Source organism: Melozone crissalis, unplaced genomic scaffold (genome assembly GCF_028551555.1).
Source record: "Melozone crissalis strain CALT ecotype California unplaced genomic scaffold, PUWL_Pcris_2 ptg000042l_1, whole genome shotgun sequence".
In the NCBI taxonomy this organism is placed as follows: Eukaryota; Metazoa; Chordata; class Aves; order Passeriformes; family Passerellidae; genus Melozone; species Melozone crissalis.
In genome coordinates, this window is record NW_026535820.1 from 42,039,707 (window position 1) to 42,058,714 (window position 19,008).

A 19,008-nucleotide genomic window follows, 5' to 3' on the forward strand; every position below is an offset into this window, starting at 1 on the left:
CAAGGAGCAGTGTTGAAATCAGAGCAGAATGGTGTTGGGTTGGCCCACATGTAAACCTGGGGGCAAGGAAGTGCTCCTGAATTCTTTCAGCTCCTGAATGCTGCAGTTCAGATGCATTCACCAAGTTTCATCTCATCAGCAAATCAAAATGGTGCCCCCTCATCCCTCACTCAATAAATGTTCCATACCATACTGTTCTGACATCCATAATCAGAAAATTATTAAGCAAACAGTCTCAAAATAAAATGTGCTGTTCTCACCAGAAGTGTATTGGTTAATGCAGCCACTTGGAACACCGATCGAGTTTCACCTTTCATTGCAGAATAATTAAAGACTCACTGGCCAAAATGAATCAAAGAATGAGTGCAAATTAATGACAAAGCCATAAGGGCACTCACTAGAAAGAACAGACAGATGTATAATAGTTTCTGCCCTGTCAAGTACTCAATAAAAAGTACTTAAATATTCAGTAGTTTTGGAATTAGTCAGCAAAAATCCTTCACTCAGATGAACATTTCTATAACTATGCAACAGGGTTGAGGTCATGCACATACACTTCTCCAGTGATGAATTATTTCCAAATGAATCAAAGCAGCAGCTTCAGCAAGATGCAAAAAAAAAAAAAAGTACAATGCTAGGAAATTCAGGAGTATTATGTTCAGAAGTTAAAAAAAAAAAAATCTTCATGCTAATCAGGCAAAAAATGCACCTGAACCACCATCCCCGCCCCCATTACTTGCACACTGAAAAACTGTTTTATTTAACAAATTATAGGCTTTGTTACTTCTGCCTATATTCTGCAGGAGTCAGACTATGCATCCAGCTCCAGGAGAGGTCTTATGATTATGACTTCAGAGCTGAGAGAGGTGTCTCCATGCCAAGTTTGACGTTCTTGCAGCAATGTGATCTATAACAAACTGGCTCTTCTCTGGTTCGCCCTACTGACCTCCTCTCTTGTCATGCGTTGGCTATGGTATACTCCTCTCTTACATGCTGCCATTTCAGCTGTCAGACCAGATTATACCTAGATTCTTCTGTAGCTTTACTTCTGCTTGTGATAACTTCCCCAAGTCTGCACTGCCTGGTGAGAAAAATATTCTCTTTCTCATTTAATCTCATGAAATTTTAAAAACGTATCACCCATATCTAAGTGCTGGAAGACAGCAAAAAGCAGCAGCACCACCTTGAAGTCTCATTAAGGACAAGAGACAGGTCATACACCAACCCTAGCAGAGTAAAATCTTTGCTCAATAAAGTCTGAAATTTAGTTTGGATGAAAACAGAATAGAAGAAACACTTGTGACAAGAGTTGCTCCATGCCAAAATCTGCCTTGCTATCCATACCTAAGTGAAACCCCAACATTTGACACTGTCGATTATCTGAAACGGGAATGACATAGAACACAAAACTAAGTCTTATCTGGAGTACCAGATAAGTACCAGTACCAAAAAATTGCTAACATCCTTCCCCCTCCAAAGAGACACAGATGCCAAGTGAAACAATAAAGGTTTTGTACAGGGTAAAGGGTGGGGGGGAAGGTGATGGGGGAGAGAATGGAAGTTTCTAGCATATTATCACTGAAGCCAACTCTGCAGCCTCCCCTGCTACCAAAACCTTGATGTGTAAGCTTAGTACAGGCAGGAGCTAAAAAGTGACTTTCACAATAGTTGGTCTGTTTGAAGAATACTGAGAATTAGAAAGTTCAGGGACTCACAAACTGTTCTCTCTTTGTGGCCTTAGATAAGCCAAATGCCTTCAGTTATCCTTTTTTTTTCGGCTAACCTGGGTCTTGTGAAGATACAAAAGACTATGTAAGTGGAAAACAGGCCTATAAATATTAAAATATAATAATAAAATCACAATATTTTTTAAATTATATGACTAAAATATAATACCTTAAAAGATACACTGATATACAAATAAAAAAAAAGTTAATCAGTGGAATGCATCAATAAAATTAGAATGATTTCTCCTAGTTTTAATTTTTTACACTTAGACAAAACTAGGTATTACTGATAGGAAAATAAGAAAATTCTGAAACAAAGTAATTCCAATTTAAATTCATCTAAATTTGAAAATATTTTGAAGTAGTTTGGTTTTTAATACCAGAAATGAACAGAACTTTCAATTACCAGCAAAAGCACAACATAAACTTTTATAAGAGAAATTATCCAGTTCATAAACTCCTTATTTATTTAAACACCTGTATGAATCTTACAGTTGTTACTTTCAAACTACTGAGCAGAAGTTTTTCTTAGAATATTCCATACTTTGGAAATTTGTTAATGTTGCACAAATTCACCCCTACTAAAAGCTCAGGGGAGTATAAGGGGTAATAGAATCTTACAAGATCAGGATTACTGAGAAGAGAATTAAATTAACCTGACAAATCTCATAACTGGTGATGAAAGACACTTGCTTAGGCTGAATGACGACGCTACATCCAGAAGAAATACAGGCTACGCTCCCTACTGGGATCACTATGGCCTCCTTTTCATTATCAGTTCTGTCACACACAACACCAGCAAGCAGGAACCTCTGCTCTGAGCTGAAAATGGAACTGCAGGCATGTCCTAGCAGGGGGCAGGGTGAGCCCGCCTGGCTCTCTCACCGTCTGTGGAGCAGCCGCTGGTGCCGTCGCTGGAGCAGTAGCGCATCTCGATGCGCTGCCGCCCCACCTCCAGCAGGTTGGGGTCGGGCAGGCGTGCCTTGCAGGTGTATCGGAAACGCTGCTCGTAGTGACCGCCGTTGTCTGAGATGTTCACCGGCGTCCAGGGCGTCCAGGGAGTTGTCTTTTTTAACTCTGGGCAGGCGTTGGTGTTGCAAGGCTGATATTCCTGAAAGAAAAAGGTCATCATAAACACAATCGTCAAGTATGACCTTAAAAACACACAAGAAACACTCAGACAAAAAGATAACCCTTTTAAAAACATTCTCAGATATTTTTTCAACATTTCTAATAGCACTGATCACCAATGAACTTTTAATACCCGTCTCAAGCTGAAAGTGTTGTTTCCAGCTTCTATGCAAGCGCAGTACCACACTGCTAAAAGCAATAATATATCAAATTATATATCAAGTACAAATTAGATCTATCACATCCATAAAAACAGTAAATCAAACACTCTAAGTACCATAATCAAGCATATCCTTTATAAATTAATAGCCCCAAGTAAGGTGAAGCTAAATATGCCAAAGCTTTTAATTAAGAAGAATTCTAATAAACTGCAAGTACACGTCACAAACCAGCAAATAATTCCTTGGTAACATCTAGTGGCATATGAAAAAGCAAACCACTGTCCATTTTATATATTGCTTACATACTTCAAAAGGGACAACAGATAAAATTTGTTTTATATTACAGATTCTGGCTCACTGAGGTGTGTGTTACTCATAGCTCCAGAATTGCTAAACCTATCTTCAGAAGCAAATTCCCTGTGGAGTGATACACACTAAACGGAACAGATGACATTTAAGAAAAAAATGCAGAATTGCTAGTATTCTCACAAATGCAGACTTGTCAGTATCCTCAAGCCCCACACTCTACATCTTCTGATAAGTATCATCATGGTCTGTAGGTCCTGCCTATTCATTTTCCAGAACAAAATATACTTCGTCTGATGCAAATTCTGTGTAAAATTTTGGATGAAATTAAATAAGCATTGAATATCAGAATGAATTCACACTGACAAATTATTAAAGATGAAAAAAAAATAGGCATCAGTGGCAAAACTTTTAAATTTTCTCTCTACCTCTTGCCTTTAAGAAAGAGAGCTCCTTCTGAAAAGCAGGCTACTAAAATTTGTAATTTCACTAAATACTAAAAATTAAGGAAACAATAGAAATAATGGATTTATCATATAGTACAACCTCCTTCTTCCATAATCTCTACCTCAGTTGATACCAACATGCTCCAACAAGCAATAGATTACCTAATCCTCTCTTTCCCATGGCGATAATGTCCTTTTTATCTCGCATTTCCCTCAGTCCACTACCTCTTCTCACAGATAGTGCAACTTATGAACATACTCAACTAGGTTTAGACCAATCACTTTCAACCCGTATTTTAATTTAAAGCCTGTGTTGCTATTTCAAATCTAAAAGAAGCTTATTGTCTGAGAGCCTTTCTAATTTTTCTATCTGTCAGAGTGGGAAAAAAAAATCCTCAGAAATCCCTGTCCCACTAACACAGCTATACACCGGAGAACCCTGAACCATTATGTTCAGGATTCTCAAGTTCTGACGCCACAGGGATTTGTGATAACCTTGTGTTTCCACAGTTTTGTGTTACTTCATATATAAAGAGCTCAGACCAAAGGCTTCAGCTGGACTACTCTTGCTCCCTCCTGAGGGCTGTGCAAAGTCCTTCCCTACCTTAAAACCTTTTAATCACTTCTATGGTGTGTCAAGTCATACTCACAAGTCATACTCAGGCACTCCCATTCAGGGAAGATGATCAACCTTTCTGGGATCTGAGTGTCAGCCTGTCAGGTTTCTGGTTCAGAAGACAGCAAAGAACAACCAAATTATTTGCTCCCAGGTTCAAAAGGGAAAGTAATTTCTCAATGCCTCCTCAGGACTCAACTCTTTAAATCAGATATGTCTTAGACTTAGGACAGAACATGTATGACTATCCTCCTTGCAGCACATGAACTGTAAATAAAGAAATCATTAAATCTGCCTTTCCCTCTCCTTTATTTTCTTTTTATTTTTATGATGTCTAAGATGTCTAGCAATGATGAGTCTACCACTTCCCTGGATCAGCTGTTCTGCTATTTAGCCATCTGCAAAGCTAACAAATTGCAAGTTAATATGAGGCTGCATTTTCCCCTTAATTTAATTTTCCAGTCACTGAATTTTGCTGTGCCTTTATCAATGATGCTGAGAGTGTTTCTTGTCCCAAACCTACAAAAAAAATTTCATGCCCAAATACCATATATAATCATAAACTAAGCTCAGCTTGTTAAACCTACACAGGATTTAAAACCTGATTTCCAGGTCCTGTGCACCCCAATGTCTTCTATTTGTCCTATTTCCTCATTTTCCTTAAGACTGGACACCGAAAATGGACTTGGCATTCTAGAAGCCATCTTATCAATGCAGCATGCAAAAGCAATCATCACCCCATTCTCCTGACAGTCTGACTTTAATATGCACATTATTGCATTAGTGCTTTTTCCTTCCACAAGATTGTACAAAGAGTCGAAGTAGACTCAATTATCTTTAATAACCTGTCCTTTTCTAAATCACAGCTTAACAACTACCTATAGATTTTTATCCAACACAAGAGGCTGGTAGTATTTGGCAATATTAAAATATGTTTTATTAGCTTCTGTAATTATCTAACATATTATTTACTATCTCACCAATCTCTGTCCTGCTCAAGCTTTACTGAAAATGCCTTAAATCACTGTCTAGACTGTTGATAAAAATGTTAAGTGCTATTGACCCAAGAACTGATTTCAGGCAGACTCTACTAGACACAGTAATTTATATCTGCCCATTGACAGCACATTTTTCAATTTGTCAATGAACCAGCTTTTAATCCATTTAACATTTGTCACATATTTCAGTTTTCTGAATCAAATTATTTTCTGTTGCAAAGGTAAATGTCTTGGAAGAGGAGATGTGCTGTATTACTTTCAAACATCTTGAATCCCAAACTCTTCTTTATTACTAAGTAAGCAGGAAAAAATCAACCAGTTTAGTAGCTACTAGCCTGTTTATTTCAATATAGTCACAATAGTCTAAAAATCTCAGCTCTTCATTTGTTATTGATTTTTGTACTGATATTTTTCAGTCGAAACCAAAAGCTGCTAGAAATATGAGGGCTTTCTCTATTAGGCATGGCATAGAAAGGTAAGGGTCATGTAAAACAGAATATGTGAGGTATGTAATGGACCCTTTGTCAAATAAATATAGCTAGTAGAGGAAGGAGTTAATTTAGTGGCAATGTATTGAATGTTGCTTTGCTAACACACTTCTGAGATGAACACATCAGCTCCCTTGCTCCTAGAAAGACAGACTGCCAGTGCTCAGTATGCTTCAGGATGTGTAGTCCCTTCATACACCCTGACAGAGAGCATATGTTCCTATGCTGTTACCAGCATAGAAAGAAAGATGTTCCTGAAGAGTGCCTGTGAAGACTACTTATTAGTTTTTCCTTTCCTCTTGCTTGCTGCACAGCTTATATGAAAGTTTGAGTGCTGTCATGCTTATCTATTCAACCACTGGATAATAACCATGAAAGGCTCAGAAAGCTGGGCAAACAAAAGTACATGTACTTTAACTGGAGAATGTTTGCAGCAGTAAATAATCTCTCCAAGAGAAAATTCAGAGGACTATTGCCAGAATGGAAGACTCCTTGGAGTTCTGGCACTAATAATATCCTGGCCGAGCCCCCTGGCTTCTCTCACAGACAGCGAGTGCTGCACTGCTCTGCTGACTACCACGTCTGCCACGGAGCAATCAAAAACCACGCGGTGCTCGTTGAGAGCATCGATGTGATCTGATGCTGAGAACTCTGCTAAAAACAGAGCAATGAACTTGCTCTGAATTGCCTCAGATGTGCAAGTGAGGGAAGAGGGAGAGAAAAGTCATAGTTCAGATTATACATGGATATATTAAGTGCTGCTAGCATCAAGACATAGTCTAACAGGAAAGATTTGAGAGGGAAGAGAGGGAATATGGAAACTGATACCTCTGCTTGGTTTATCCTCCTCTTATCACCTTGTCCAATGCTTGAATGATTTACCTAAGAGGGATTTCAAGAATATGGCCCTCTCCAAAGCAATTTTACCAGCTAGAATCATGGGCACATTAATCAAGTAACCACATGTAAGTCTCAGATGAAAAAAAGTCTCAGATGAAACACTGAGGTCTCATCTCAGTAGTAAGAGCTAGAAAAGGAGTGAGGAACTCTGCTTCAATAGCGCTGCTGAGAGTAACTGAGACAGCAGCTGCTCAACTCCACCTCTGACATTCCACATGGACTGAAGGGAGAGATGGGGTCAAGCTCTCCTGGGGGATTCTCTAGGTACTCAGAGAAATACTTCAGGGGCTCAAGTGATGGATTATGCACATTAGTCCTTAGGGTACACTTGTGGACTCAGAGCAATAATTACTTGAGACCTTTTACAGACTCCAAAAATATCATTGCAATAGTTGAAGCTTAACCACATTCTCAAAGTTCTCTTTGCAAGTTGTTCTAAAACTTGTGGTCTAATTCACCATATTGTGGCTTGTAGTTTAGATTGGATTTAGCCAGTGAAGACAGTTGAACTTAGGCCTGGCTATACCCGGTAAAGATGCAGTAAGAGTTGCAAGACTAAATTTTAGGGCACAACTCAATATTGCAGGTTTTAGGAGATCACTGGAAATTTTACAAAAAATATGCAAATAAATACATACCTCACAAAATACATGTCTGTGAAAATTATTGTCATGGTTTGACAATATATTTAAATAAAAAATGATCATGAAGAATACTGGTGGTAATATGAGAAAAGGCATCGTAAATTAATATGATTATTTGAAATCATAATATATTTGGAATCATAGATAATGATTATGCTATTAAGAAGCTACCTTGCTTCTGTCCTTAAATAGTATTCCCTAGTATTTCTGCGAAATGGAAAAAGAATATTAGTATCGTGTTTTCTACCAAGATTTATTTAGAATTATTTGGTTATATTATTTTAGAAAAGGACAAGTAAAATGCAATTTCAAATTAGAGGAGACTGTTGTTAAATAAGACTGAACAAAACAACAAAACTCACTGTTTTCTCCTGGAGGACATGGAATTGACTACTTATTTTTTAGCCTCTGCATAGCTACTTCAGTCAAATTCCTAAACATTTTGAGAATCTCTGAGACTTTTACTCCTAGTTTAAGGTTGATTTTAATTAACCAAAAAGCATGATACTCTGATATCTCCTTAAAAAACTAGGCAAAAAATATTATCTACATTTGAAGTACATTTTTTTTCATTACAACCAGAACTCAGATGGAGCATTCTATTCCCATTTATATGTTTACATTATGGAGGGATTTCTCCTAACAAGCTCTTATTTCTTTGATGCATATAGTATGTCTGTGTGGAATGCACTTCTGTAGCACTCATGTCTGTTTTTCTTTCTCACCTGTTAGTGTGACAGATAAAGCACCTAAATCAACACTGACAGTGTATTTAAATATTTTCAGTCCAAGAGGTATCTTTTATGATTTTATTTCAATATATTGTATTAGTTCTGAAATATTTTTCGAAACACCAAACAATCCATTGGTTAAAAAATACTTAGAAATTTTTGCTTTTTGTTCCAGCACACTAAAATTCTATTTTACTAGCCCAAAATAATTCTTCAGGTATTAAGACACTGGTAGAAAAGAGTGCTGCTGATCCATAAATCAAATGGTGTAGAATGTCTGTCACCGGAGACAAGACAGGGCTGCAGGATATGAGAACCTCAGTCTCTCAGCCATCTCTCAGCCCCTGAATTTGCCACAGCAATACATAGTTAAAAGAAAGGATAGCTCTCACATGCAGGCAAAACAAAGGCCAAACCAACTGCAACAGGGCTACAAAACTCCAGAGAAAAACAGCACCCACGTAGAGGGGGCCTTGTTTACATATCAAAATATAAGTTCCCTGAAGAACTAACACACTCTCTCTCTCCCCAAGAACCAAAAGATAGATAAAATTTATCTTCCCGTGGTTAAAAAACACAAAAAATCACTAACTGAACTTTAAAAAAGAAATGGTTCATTTGTTTTTACTGCAGAAGTGTAAAGTCTTGTCTATTTAAAGAGGCATTTTTAAACTAAAACAAACAAAAGACAAGTCCCTGATCATATTTCTTTTTATTCCACAGTTCAAAAAGCCAGGTTCTTCAACCAAATACCAGTAGATATACCTTAGTTGAGTGTAATTGTGCTGCCACAATACTACTCTAAAAGCATGACATAAAAGAACACTCAAACTCCATTAATTTCAATCCATTAAACAAAACATCTTCTACCCTGTAAATTTCACCGCTACACTTGGAAAACAAACTCTGAAAGAATTTCTGAGATCCCCATTGTGTTTTAACCCCACTTAGACATCCTAGTTTGTAGGCAGTGTTTTAGCTTCAGTTGACATCCATAGGAGGAGTTCTCCTGATTCCAATGGAACCAGGATTGCAGAAACTATTGCTCACTGCAGATGCAATCCTGCAGCAATGTGGAGTAAGGCTAGGACGCTGTGTCTAGAATGGATTTTAAAAATATTTTGATGGATAGAGGGAGGAAAATAAGTTTCTTCTGAACCAAAAAGATGTGGGTTTTGGCTGCAAATACTGACTGCACACAACTTTTTGTTTCAATTTTGTGTATTTTAAAGAAAAGAATTGGAAAAATCCCCATTGGTGTGAAGGGCAATTTAAAAGGAATTAAAGGCTGAATTTGGATCCCTTTTCCCTGGAGGAGTTCAAGGCCCTGTGGGCAGGTCAGGGGATTAGGACAGCTCAGGACTCAAATCCTTCCTGTATTCAATATCACTAATTTTACTTTGATAAGGGAAGTTCTTACTTTCATCACCTCTTCATAAACCATCAGTTTTTGGACTGAACAAAGCCACCACTTTCCTTTTTCTACCAGACATTTGTGTAACTCCCCACTCAAAAGCTACATTTTATGTCAAACTCATCAAACTTTTCTGAAGGAAATTGCTACTACTGAAAATTACTGTTTTGCAGGTAAGTTGCTGCTTAGGAGATTGGTGTCCAGGGGTCATTTTCTCCAGTTCAGGAATCTTATTGTAAGTTCCACCTTGTCTGTGGTTTTGTATGCAGTGTTACAATCTGGCATATAATAAACATGTCTCTAGTTCTAGCAGCCCCACTGTGAGGTGGGAACCACCAAAAGTGGGGGATGAGAAGCTGGGGATGTCACCACTTGAACCCAGAAAAATTTCAGAAAGCCAAAAGGGCCTGTCAGAGGACTAAGGATTCAATTATTTTTGTCCTGAGTGTTGCCATTTAGACTGGTGGAAAGAAAAGAGGTATTAGATATTACTGACTGGATGAAAGCAGAACACACAGGACCATAAATAATCAAGGCTGTAGGATCTACCAAAACTGACTGAAAAGTGATTTCTATATTGTCACATAGTGAAGGCCTCAACTGCAGTAGGAAATCCGGGACCAAAATCTGAGCAGCATCATGAGAAGTAGATGGTGAAATATAAATATCATTAAAGGTAAGTGATGTGTTACTTGTAAGTGAATCAAAATTGATTTTTTCAGCTTTTAAAATCAGCTTTTAAAATCAGCACATAAAGAGTAGCCTTGAAATACATCTTTATAAATTTAATTATAAAGAGAGAGAATTCAATTTTATCTTTCAAATTGGGAATGTGCCATTTGAAAAGACCAGGAAAAGAGATGTAGCTTCCCTGATCACTCAGTACTTCAGAAGTGGGGAAAAGGAGTAGTTCAAAACTCCATTTTGGGAGGTATGATCAATGCATGGGGAAAAAGTGAGTTCCTGCAGCTCAAGGAGTTACTGCTCAGCTGGGCCATGCTAACAATCTGTGCATGTGGCTTCATTCATTATAAATGCAAACTCAAAGGAAGGAGGATTAATTCAGATGGAAAATGGGTGATTTCTTTTGCTATAATAACTCAATTGTTTGCAATTAGTTTCAAAATACTCTTACTGAGAAGCTTAACATTTTTAATGTAGGCTCTATAATTCCTGACAAAATCTTCTAAATTGCTGAAACAGTTATTATTAACTAAAAATATATTTTTTTAAACTGCTGGAAATCATGGCTATCCAAGTATTTATTAACTGAGACTAAGCCTTTTAGGAGCTAATCCAATAGTCAAAAAGACATAAAAAGGCTATCAACTCATCAGTTTTAGAGAGTGCTGCTTCATAATCACTGCAAATCTGTTATCACTAATAAATTACCTTCATTTTGTGTTTTCCTTCACACAGGTTTCTAGAAAGACAAAAAGAGCTATGTTCTTGCTGTAAAAGGAGATCCCTAACAACACATTTTTGAACACCAAAAGTGGAAGTTCCACAGGCAACACCAGAGTTACTTGGCTACTTTGTGACTGGCAAAAAGTTTGATTCTTAGGTATCTGATGCTTACATTCACCCAATGCTAGTTTCAATATTTGTCAATGTGGCAAAATGGCTCCTTTCTTTAACAAGGCAGTTTCAAATTAGGCACAGCCTTAAGGTAGTTCTTGAAATGTACATACTAAGGACACGTTTACCTCCATAATATTTAAACCTGAAAAATCAACTGTGTGAAAAGCCTGCTGCCAAGTAATGCAGAAGATTAGAACAGTCATTATTATTTTATATCTATCCAGAGATCACTCTTTCAGATACTTATTAATTTATCCTCAATCATTCATTATATAATCAGTGCAGCCTTATATTAAAAGTAATGCTTTTACCAGCCTACAGTTCATCATTGATCTTACTTTCTACAATGAGACAATCTTTTAGGTTCAGCTGAATGATCACAATTTAGGATCAAAATCTGAAGGAAAAAATGCAGCTATTAATCACTGGTACATCAAAACTGACCTGATAGTGTAAAAGTATTAGCTGCTTATGCAATCATTTAGACAACAAACATTCAATTACAGCTCTTTTACTTGTTTTTTTTTTGGGTTTTCCCACATTAGTTATAAAGATTAATAAATTGTGTTTTATAAAAAACTAGAAGTAAAATTTGAGAAAACTAATTTTGGGAAGAGCTGAAGCCTGGTTTTGCTCTGAAAAGCTGATTATTGTAGTATTCTTACTGTATTTTTCACGTAAAGGAAAACTTAAATGATAAATCAATCACTGGAGGGAAAAATTCAATAATGTCACTTCTGAGACAGCACTTAAAATGTTAGAGCAGTTCCTAAATAACAAATGTGTAAGTGATGGAAATGGTAGAAAGTGAACAGATGAGGAGCCATGAACTTCAATTCAGAGTTGCCAGTCCAAACCTAGGAGCTGCAGTAAAAAGCAGAACTGCTTGCAGAGATGTGTTCAACTGTGGAAGTATTTAAACCCATTGGAAATTGATTTAGACACACAAAGACACGGATTCAGAGATTTTGATCATTGCACTTTCTGATGAGGTAGCAGAAAGGCAGTGATCTGCACTTCTGAACATGAAGTCACTTAGTAAGGGATCTGAGTATGGATTTGGAAGCCCAGTGGATGTTACCAAATATTCAGCTGCCAGATCCATCCAGCCCCAGATGGTTTTTATCTCATCTTCAAAACTGACAAATACCAGAAAGTTCCATCTACTCAGAGGAAATTCAAAGATGGAAAGTTAATGTGCATATAAAAATCCATATCTTCACAGCTCAAAGGCTATTCCTCTGTGTATGAGTGAAAGGAGAGAAACAAACACATCTCCCATTCTCCAAATTCGTTTAAAGCAATGTTGAGAGACACCACCAATGGCAAATAGATATACAAGGTAGGTTAAATGTGCTAGCAACATCTTTTTCAGGCCTTGACCAAGGCCTGTGGAAGTAAACTGAACCAAAAAAATGCACTTAAGCACAATTTAATACGTTATCATAGCATAAACATCTGCCTTTCCCCAGGGCAGAAGTTACAGCTGAGCTGACAGATGTGACTGTGTGCCCACACCTCAGTCACTGCTGCTACAGTCAAGAAGATAAACACAAAATCATCTTCAGTTATAGCTTGTAATCACTTGGACAAGGAAGCACTGCAACCAAAAAGCCAACATATTTGTTTCTGCCAACTCTGCTATGGGAAAACATGACCTTTAGTAAAGGGGGACACCTGAGCTACTTAAATTGCTGTAGCAAGCATCAGTTTAACTCATGTGTTAGAGCCCCTGGACATGTGGGGAAAAAAATATACCACAAAAAGTAAAGGGACAATCAAAAGAGTAGTTTAAAATTTTACAAGTTGCTGGTTGAAAAGCAGAAACAAAGAAACAGATATTTGAAAACTATGCCTCTAGTTGTGTTAATAAATATAAATTCAAATTACCTACAAACTTTCACGTTTGTGCTTAACATGCTGAGTAAGTGAAACTGCACAGACAATTATAAATATACAATTGTCTGTAATTTTCTCATGAGTGGGTATTAATTTCTTTTAATTAAATCATGTACATTTAACACAGGATTCAATTTCCCAAATGTATGGCTCCATTTCAAATGCTGTGGGTTATCTCACCTAGCTTCCAAATTTTTCTGAAGGCATATGGGTCTCACATGGCCTCTGATGTATCTCCACTACAACTTTCACCCAGAAGTTCACACCCCCTATAGCTTCCCAGAAGCAACACATGGCTCTGTTTAGGCAAATCTGCATCCTGCCTTTACATCCACCAATGGTGCCTGTCATTTGTCAGAATCACATCAGAACTGAACCTCCTGTTTCACATTTTCAATTTAATTTGTGCCAATCGAAAAACCTCCCTATAAATCAATTTCTCTCATACAACGCTCTTTATTTTTAGACATTTTAGTGCTCTTTGTTTTATATAAAGTTTATTTACAAAGCTTTTAATTTGTCTACATTTTTTTTAAGTTCTGTGTCTGCAAAGAAAACACTTTTTGATCTTCAGCCAATTCCTGGTAAGACAGATGTTTCTGGGGGGAAAAAAAAGCACTACTTATATGCTGACTTCATATTATGCTCTGTTTCCAGTATGAGGAAGATACAGCAAAAATAACCATGGGCTTCCTTTGTACCTCCTCAAATAGGAGCTGTTCTGTAGGTGGCATGACCCCGGCGTAAACCAGATCAGGTTTTAATTGACAATGGCCTGTGTGTTTCAGCTCAGGATTTCTGAACACCGTGCTCTGCTGCTCTAGGGAAATTCCTTAGGATTAAAGCTCTTTCATTTTACACCTTGTTTGACGTCTCAGCAGAAAGGCTAAGCAGTGTATAGGGGCAAGGTAGCACTGCTAAAGACATTGAAGCCAGAAAGTTAATGAAGAAAACAAAAGGAGGAGATTATAGACTGTAAAAAAAATCATACGAAAGAAAATACTGTGGTAATGAAAATAAACTGACCAGGAACAGAGTCTGGTTTCCTGAACAAATTAAATCAAAGCACAGTTCAAATGGAGCATTTTATGAGTCTTAACAAGTTGGAGATATAGCAATATATATTTTCTTAGTGCAATACTCATGAAAGCTCCTAAAGAAGGACTTTGCTACTTAATGTACACACAGGACCCTTAGCTTCTCTTTATACACAGCTATGCTCATCTCAAGTCTTGTTGCAAATCAAATTTCTGCATGCCAGCTCTGCCCCATTTCTTGACATAACAGGTACATAAACTCATTTATAAGAGTAAGAAAAAAAGGAGATGAGAAAGGATTGATTCACACTGCAGTGATCAAATTGGGAAGAAAAAAACCCTCAATTTGTCAGTGAATATGACATCTACTAAAATTTTTCTCTTCAACATACCAGAAAAAGAGCATAAATAGCTAAAAGCTACAAGAGTTGAGTTACATGCCAAAGATTGGAAAATTTAACTGTGGCACATGCCTCCCAGATGCTGAGGCTGCAGACTGCCATTGGGTAGTTAGAAATGCTGTGCTTGCTTATCAAAGCAATATGTAAACAAACCCACATTAACTTATTGGAAAAGAGGAATGGGAAATACATTATGTTGTATTTCTAATATTCCCAGCAATGTGGAGAGGACTTACTGCCTGTAACTATGGGACCATGACTGGAATATACAACTGAAACTCATGTGATGGAATTTTAGCTCAAGTTTAGGATGGGTGCCCTGAATTTACACAGTAGACTTAATAATCCTTGATTAATAAGGCTTGATTTTAACAGGTCTGTAAGCATACCATCAACTCGTTGTCATTTTCAGGACAATGACATTAACAGCTGGAAAATAAAAGTGTTAGCATTACTATTTTCCTAAAAATGGCCATTTGTTCTGTGTAAGTATTTTGTATTCACACTGTGATTTTAAATTTGAAATGTCTGGCTATTTATAAACATTCTGGCCTACCAAATAAAACTTTCAAGGCAAGTTTGATAACAATTATGCTGCTGGAGCAATCTATTCCTGAAGGATTGCACTCTCTGGAAGGGACTCACGGTGGAGCAGTGCTTGAAGAGCTGCAGCTTGTGAAAAGGATCCAAGCTGACTAAGTTAATGAAGAACTGTCTCATATGGGAGAGACCCCCTGTAGGAGAAGGGGAGGACTGAGGACTTTTACCCTTGTGGAGGAAGAAGCAGTAGAGGTGATGTGTGATGAACCTCAGCCTCCATACCCATGAAGTTTAGCCTGGAAACAAGGGAGAAGTGGGGGAAAGGTTCTTTTATGATTCGGTTTGAAATCTGATTACCTTACCCTGATTTGACTGGTAATAAAATAAAATAAACTGATTTCTCCAGTCAAGTTTGTTTTGGCCATAATGGGCAACCTAGTAAGAGATCTCTCCCTGTTCTTACCTCAACCCAAGAGCCTCTTATTATATTTTTTCTTGCCTGCAAGGATGAGAAGGGGAGTGACAGAGCAGCCTTGGCATCCAGCAAGCCTCAAGGCACAACATGACAGAGGTGCAAAGGTAGTCTGAAGTTGTATATACACAAAGAGAAAATTATAGCTAAAGATTTTTGTGTTGAGGGGCTTTTTTCCCCCAATTGGACAAGTTGGTAAAGCATCTTTCTTTCTCTCTGACAGCCTTCTCTGATACTCAGGAATTTGTCAGCAAAACACAGAAGTTCACAGGAGAAGAAGTCTTTCTTCTAGATGCGCAAAGACAAGGCAACACCAGTAAGATCAGTAAAGGTAGAAAATGGGCCAAAATAGGCAAGACAGGCCGTCTGCTTTGTTTCTTATTTTTCTTAAGAAGCCTAGAAAAAGATATTTAAAGGAGAAAAAAAAAAAGAAAAAATAGAAAAGCAATAAAGGTAATGGCGCTGATCTATTTGCATACCCACAAGAAGTCCTTAATGTGACTACATAAAATAAAAGCAGCTACAGCTAAATAAATTCCAATGATGAGAAAATGCAGGTATTTGGTAGGAATTTGGGGATGAAAGTGTGAGGGACTGCAAGCAGTCCCTGGGATCCTAAGGGAGAAGGAAGAAAGAAGATGACAGAATAGAATTTTCAATAATCTTCATGCAGATAAAATTCTCACAGATCCTCAAAGGGAAGGTTTGAATGTGGCTTCCTAAAATGCTAATTCACCTACCTACACTGTTGCAGTTTTAAAAGAACACAAGAAATGCTATATCTTTTAACTTTTAGTTCTGTAATTCATAAATGTGTTTATGTGGGACTTAAGTTTTGGTCACAGATTCTAGTACATCTTAAAACAGCGGTTTCTTATCAAGGCGTGGGTGTTTTAGTAAATATTTCAGTATCAGTGATGATGAGATACAGAACATGCTGTTCAGGGAAGGCTTGGTTTATACAAGCAATCACTCTGCAGACACTGAATGATACATGAACTCTCTGTTTTAATGGATCCCAGTGCTCTATGAAACCTAAGCCATTCAACCCAGGTACTTCTGTACCAGAGAGAGGCATGAGAGAGATGCCTAGAGGGATTTCAGGAGGCAGGAATGCCACATGTAAGTTTACTAAGGATTTGTTTAAGGTATACAAAATCATGTGTCATCACCCAGCTTTCTTACTCTTAACATCAAATATTGCTTGGAGAAATTATTTCAACAGATGACATTTTGGAACAGAGCTTTTTTACTTTGCCTTTTTTTTTTTTTTTATATTTCATACAAGCAAAATAATATTTTTGTAGCTCTTCTGCCGCCTCAGATTGCCTCTCTGTCTCTCCATGTTTAGACAAGTCTGTGAGAAGTCACAACTTTGAAGTTGTTTGTTCCTTGAACTCTAGCTGATATAGCCAAACCACATCTTAAATTATGGAAGTGTTTTTTAAAAATCTCATGACAAAAGAAAAAAAAGTTAATGTGATCACTTTGCAGGATGACAAAGAAAGTATCTGATTTTACAAAATGGAAAGTTCTCTGTCTGTGTCCTCTGAAAGAACCTACGGCAGATGCAACAGGGTAATTATTTGTTTTTAAACAAAGATTCCAGATAGAATCACTCCAATGTGTCACAGTCTTGTCACTCAGAGGCAAAAAGACATTTAATTTTGTATGTGTGAATGTTCCAAAAAGCATTTATCTAGCACTTGAACACAGGATCTGTAAACATATGGCTGCTACATCTCTCAAAAACACAAATCATTACAGAAAATGAAAATTACTTTTTGTAGGATTCAGTGACATTAAGCCCTAAGAAAATTTAAATCATTCAGTATTAGTATTTCAAGTCAAATGAGAATAGCAAAAAAAATACTTTACATGACCATCACTCCTTCTATCAATTTAGCCCCAGAGAACAATTCTTAGCACAGGAGGAAACTGAGTGAGATACAGGAACAACATCTTCTGCTACAATAGTTCTAAATGTGATTATTACACTCTAAAGTTGTGGTTTTTTTCTGAAGAGATCCTTTCTTCTAGCAGGAAGGAGAAGTGGGCGCAGAGATTGCTTGCCTTTCTAACAAACAAAGCAATTCCTTGCTAGAGGGTCACATGGATTCACATTATGCCAACTTCAGATTTCCTTGAGACTCCTTTAATGAGGTCCCATGAGCCACTTTCATACACTGAAGATTATTAATTTAAAAAAAAATATCATTTTAGGCATAGGAACTTAAGAAAAGCAATGAGAAGAAGACCTGTGTATTTTATATCTACTTTAATTGAGTAATAAACAGAAGCATCTGGCTCAGAGGAGCTTTTGATCAGAACAGCAACATGTAATGTTAAGATTGTGTAGTTTTATTGGTACAGTGATACAGTATCATCTTCTTTCCGCCAAAGTGAAAACAAACGTGGGCCTGCCTGGCATCACAACCAGTGAGATATGAGCATAAAACAGTTGCATTTGATCAAGGGAGTCTCCAACTAATCAGCAGTTAAATGAGAATTTCCAATGTTTGTTAGCAGGATCAAAAACCCCAGATGCATCTTTATTTGCCCACAGGATAAGGCCTAGCACTAAGAATCATAAGCTCATGTCATAAGTGATTTATTCCAGTGGATGTGAAGTGTACTGCATAAAATCCAGAGACAGCTATCCCAATCCTTAGCTGAAATGGGATTTCTGGAACACTGATGTCCATATGAAGGGATTTGGGTTTGAAAATCCAATGTTTTGGGGTTTTTTCATGGCTGTGGGAAGTGCCATTGAATCGTCTGAGGAGCTCCTCTCACATTCCAGCAAGAATGGTTCACCTGAAACCTAAGCATAAGCAAAGCACTAACATGCTTCCTTGCTTTGTAGCTCAGTAAATAGGGACTAAGTGCTGCTTGTACCAGGCCACCAGTTTTGCACCAAGCTAACAAGACAGGCTAAAGGACCTGCTGGGCTGTGCCTGAGCTTGTGCTGGTTTGCCAGATTTGTTTTTGCAAGCAACAGCAATTGTCTAATTATCAGATCTCTGTTATCTGCTTTAACTTTTCATCAGCTCTGTTATAATTGTCTGATGTAATTTCTACACCAATATGTATTTTGTAACTAATGGGCATTTGCAACATGTAGTTACTGAGAGCAGAATGACCCATTAGAACCCTGTATAAAACACAGCAGAGAGGAAGCTTTGAAAGAACTGGCACACAGCAATACCTGAAGAAGGTATAGAAGAAGGCTATATACAGCTTATAGAAGAAGGGCTATAAACATCTCTGATGGCCAATTACAGGTCATCAAATGAGTGCAACCCCAGGAGCAAGGTAAGTCAGGCCATTCTTCTCCAGCCTTGGGGAGCAGAGAGAACAAAGGGCAAGCACCCAACATATGTAAAACACACATTACACAGTAAATTCCACTGCAATATGGACTTGCAAATCAACAAATAATAAGCAGGCCATGAAACCTCTTAAAAAACATAAAAAAGTTCCCAGCCACATCCTAAATTGAGAAAAAAGAAATCA

General features: G+C 37.4%; 1 protein-coding gene across 2 annotated transcripts in view; it reads right to left on the reverse strand.

Moving 5' to 3' along the window:
- Nucleotides 1-19,008, reverse strand: part of SEMA5A (semaphorin 5A) — a 310,103-nt gene that overhangs the window by 28,725 nt on the left and 262,370 nt on the right. For both annotated transcript variants that reach the window (XM_054284906.1, XM_054284907.1), the window contains exon 18: nucleotides 2,613-2,838. In XM_054284906.1, coding sequence (XP_054140881.1) covers nucleotides 2,613-2,838 — 226 coding nt within the window. The remainder of the gene's footprint in view (nucleotides 1-2,612; nucleotides 2,839-19,008) is intronic.